Source organism: Colobus angolensis, unplaced genomic scaffold, assembly GCF_000951035.1.
Source record: "Colobus angolensis palliatus isolate OR3802 unplaced genomic scaffold, Cang.pa_1.0 Scaffold89, whole genome shotgun sequence".
NCBI lineage: Eukaryota > Metazoa > Chordata > Mammalia > Primates > Cercopithecidae > Colobus > Colobus angolensis.
Window position 1 is genome coordinate 1,286,376 of NW_012122820.1, and position 3,987 is coordinate 1,290,362.

The window sequence follows — 3,987 nt, forward strand, 5'->3', positions numbered from 1 at the left end:
CCCGTCTCGGCCTCCCAAAGTGCTGGGATTACAGGCTTGAGCCGATGATTAAGTTTTTTACATTGTCCAGATGTTTTAGGGGATGCACTTTATTGAGGTTAAATTGCAAGTTAAAGAAAAAAAAATTAGGCTACGTAGAATTACCTGAATTTCAATTCTGAGAAGCACTTTGGACTGTCCATTTTTAAAAACCCGCTGTTGTGATCCACTTACTCCATTTGCCAGCCTGAACCCATTACCATCAGTGTCTGTCAGTAGGACGGGCTCAGCTGGTGTGTGTACAGCTAGTGCTACAAGTGATGGTCGTGCAGAAGCAGGTGTCATCCTGGCCCACACATAGCCTGACGTAGGAACCAGCTATTAAATTGTGGTGTGGGACATCTGTGTGGTGTCAGGAAGAAGAGTTGTGAGTTCTCAAAGAATTCAGAGACCTAGGAGGAGCTGGTCCTGGATGGACAGGGAGAGGAGGAAGGAGGCAGGAAGAGCACAGCAAGTGCTTCAAGGCTGGCCGTGTTTGTGTGCGTGCATTGGAGGGTAGGGCACACAGGTTCCTGATGACCAGCCAGACTAAGACTCGGTACGAGGTGCAGAAGGGGTTCAGTGCAGAATGCCACAGTGGAAGCCACTGGAGAACTCTGGGAAGGGCTGGCAAGAGGTAGGCACAGTGGGCGAGCCAACAGCCTTGACAGGGATGGGAGATGAGGAGAGTCATTTAATCACAGATGTTAAAGTTACAGAAATGTTTTTATTTTCAAGATCACAAACAACATTGACCCAGTGGGAAGAATCCAAATGCGCACGAGGAGGACACTGCGGGGGCACCTGGCCAAGATATACGCCATGCACTGGGGCACAGACTCCAGGTAGGCGTGGGCATGAGCAGGATGCTGCTTGATACGTTCAGGGGCTGCTCTGTTTTCCTAGGGGAAAATCACCTAAACAAACCCATTTGCTGTGTTGTGCAGTGAAAACATTAGGAAGTTGGATCAGAACTCTGAGTATGCCACATGCAGCACTCACAGATGCATATTCCCTGTCCAGTTTCTACTTACTTGGGCTGAAAGGACACTGCCATTTCTTCACTGTCTGAGTCACATTAATAGAAGTTCTGATTTTTCTTTCTCCCTCTCGCATCTCTTTCAGTTTCTAGACCTCTGTCCTCCCAGTTCTACTGTATCCTACTTATGGGAACTTGGGGAAGTTACCTCTCAGTGCCTGTTTATCAGGGCTGGTTGGCCCTCGCCCTCTTGTGATTTCAGTGCCCTGGCTCAGGAAATCACCGAACCTTCCCTGAGGATCCTGAGAGATTAAGTGTATTGAGCCTTAGAACAGCATCGTGCTGTGTGTGCTTTACTGTAGCAGACACATGGGAACGCGCCATGAGCTGTTTTCACCGTTCTCTCACCTGGCCTGTCTGCCCTGCGTTCCTTTGGTTTACCATCCCCAGAGATAATTCCCTTCATGGGCTCCTATTTCTTCTTTTCTTTTCCTTTTTTTTTTTTTTTTTTCCGAGATGGAGTCTTGCTCTGTCACCCAGGTTGGAGTGCCGTGGCGCGATCTCGGCTCACTGCAAGCTCTGCCTCCTGGTTCACGCCATTCTCCTGCCTTAGCCTCCCGAGTGGCTGGCTGGAACTACAGGTGCCTGCCACCACGCCTGGCTAATTTTTTTGTATTTTTAGTAGAGACGGGGTTTCACCGTGTTGGCCAGGATGGTTTTGATCTCCTGACCTCGTGATCCACCCCCCTCGGCCTCCCAAAGTGGTGGGATTATAGGCATGAGCCACCGCGTCCGGCCTCTTTTTTTTTGTTGTTGGAGACGGTCTCACTCTGTCAGTCATACTGGAGTGCAGTGGTGTGATCATATCTCACTGCAGCCTCGACCTCCTAGGCTCCAGCAACCCTTCATACTCAGCCTCCCAAGTGGCTGAGACCATAGGCATGTGCCACCACGCCTGGCTAATATTTTTGGTTTTTTTATAGAGACAGGATCTCCCTTTGTTGCTGACACTGCTCTCAAACTCCTGGCCCCTAAGTGATCCTTCCACTTCGGCCTCCCAGAGTGCTGAGATTATAGGTGTGAGCCACCACCACTTCCAGCCTATTTTTTGTACTTCATATGCCTTGCTACTCCACCAGGCATCTCACCTCTGTGACTCCACACTCTGATCTCTGATTTAGAGGCTGTTACAAAGTCTTACTTGCTGCCTGTTCTATCCAAATAATTTAATAAAATACTATTTGATTTGTGTAACTATGACATGCTCGTTCAAGCACCTGACATAACAATTTTTAACACGCCCTTCTTTGAGTAGTATTTCTTTGTATTCCGTTGTTAGCGTGGAATTTTCTGCTTGGCTTTTTCTTTGTTGGTGAAATTGTCCGCTTTAGAGCACAAACAGCTAGAGAACAGAAGATTCTATCTTTAGTTTGTTCTATATAGTATCCCGTACAATTCCATATGCAGATGAGAGCTCACATGATGGTTCCAATGACGGCGGGAGTCAGAAAGAATAAAAATGGGAAGGGGGAGGGTGGGGAAGTAGGGAAATGATGTTTGGAGGGTACAGAGTTTTAGTTAGGAATAAATGTTAGAAATCTGCTGCACAGCATGGAGACTGTAGTTCATGACAATACGTGTTTCAAACTTGCTAGTAAAGTAGACTTGAAGTGTTCCTACCACAGAGAAAACGGGAAGGGATGGGTATGTTGATTAGCTTATTTATTTCGCAAGGTGGATATATATGAAAATATCACATTGTACTCCATAAATGTATATATAATTATTTGTCAAAAATTGTTTTAAATATTCAAAATAAATAAATAACCAGGCACATTGGCTCATGCCTCTCATCCCAGCACTTTGGGAGGCCAAGGCAGGCAATAGCTTGAGCCCAGGACTTCAAGACCAGCCTAGGCCACGTGGCGAGACCCCTTCTCTACAAAAAGTACAAAAATGAGTTAGCTGTTGTTGTGTGCACCCGGAGTCCCAGCTACTCAGGAGGCTGAGGTGGGAGGATCACTTGAACCCAGGAGGCAGGGAAGCAGAGCTTGCAATGAGCCAAGATCACCCCACTGTGTTTCAGCCTGCACGACAGAGACCCTGTCTCTAAATAAATAAGTATATACTTTGTGAATTCAAAGTTATTCCTTTAAAACAATTAAAAAGAATAAAAAAATATGTTCTGGCCGAGTGCAGTGGCTCACCCTTGTAATCCCAGCACTTTGGGAGGCCGAAGTGGGTGGATCACTTGAGGTCAAGAGTTCGAGACCAGCCTCCTGGTCTCTACTAAAAATTTAAAAATTAGCTGGGCATGCTGACTGTAGTCCCAGCTACTTGGAAGGCTGAGACACGCAGAGGTTGCGGTGAGCCGAAATTGAGCCACTGGGTGACAGAGTGACATCTGACTCAAAAAAAAAAAAAAGAAAAGAAAATGTTGTTACTAGTCTATCTATGTTAGAACTTACTGTCAAAAGTAGTTGCGAAACAAAACAATATGCTACCTCTGGGGCCTTTCCTCCATGTGTGGGAACATTGGTGTCCAGATCAGGCAGGTTATTGGAGTGGACAGTGCTGTTGCTGGGTAGTGTTCGGGTACTCAGAGCACTGCACTGCCAAGTAATGTGTCTCCTTCACCAGCCAGGCTCTGGACTGGGTAGTCTGGAAGGGATGAGAGTGACCTGCTGGCAGGTTGTTCAGGAACCTAAGAGATGGGTGTGTGACCTGAGCAGTGGAGGTAGGGCTCGGAACCCACCAGATCACTGGATGGGAGACTTTATGATCCGTCTGTCTCAAACACACTTTGTGTCTTGAAAGCCCCAGGATTAGAAGGAAGAAAAGCAAGGGCTGACAAAGCAGGACCAAGTTCAGAGTCACGGCCACTCTGTGAGCATGGTGGTGGTCAGTGACGCCTATGGGAGGCTGGGGTGCCACACTGGTCCTTGTTCTTGGACAGGGTGCTAGGTGCATGGCATTTGTTGTATAATTGC

The 3,987-nt window shown here is 47.3% G+C and overlaps 1 protein-coding gene across 1 annotated transcript in view; it reads left to right on the top strand.

Moving 5' to 3' along the window:
- Positions 1 to 3,987, top strand: part of GNB1 (guanine nucleotide binding protein (G protein), beta polypeptide 1) — a 53,065-nt gene that overhangs the window by 25,667 nt on the left and 23,411 nt on the right. The window contains exon 5 of the mRNA XM_011931088.1: positions 757 to 863. Coding sequence (XP_011786478.1) covers positions 757 to 863 — 107 coding nt within the window. The remainder of the gene's footprint in view (positions 1 to 756; positions 864 to 3,987) is intronic.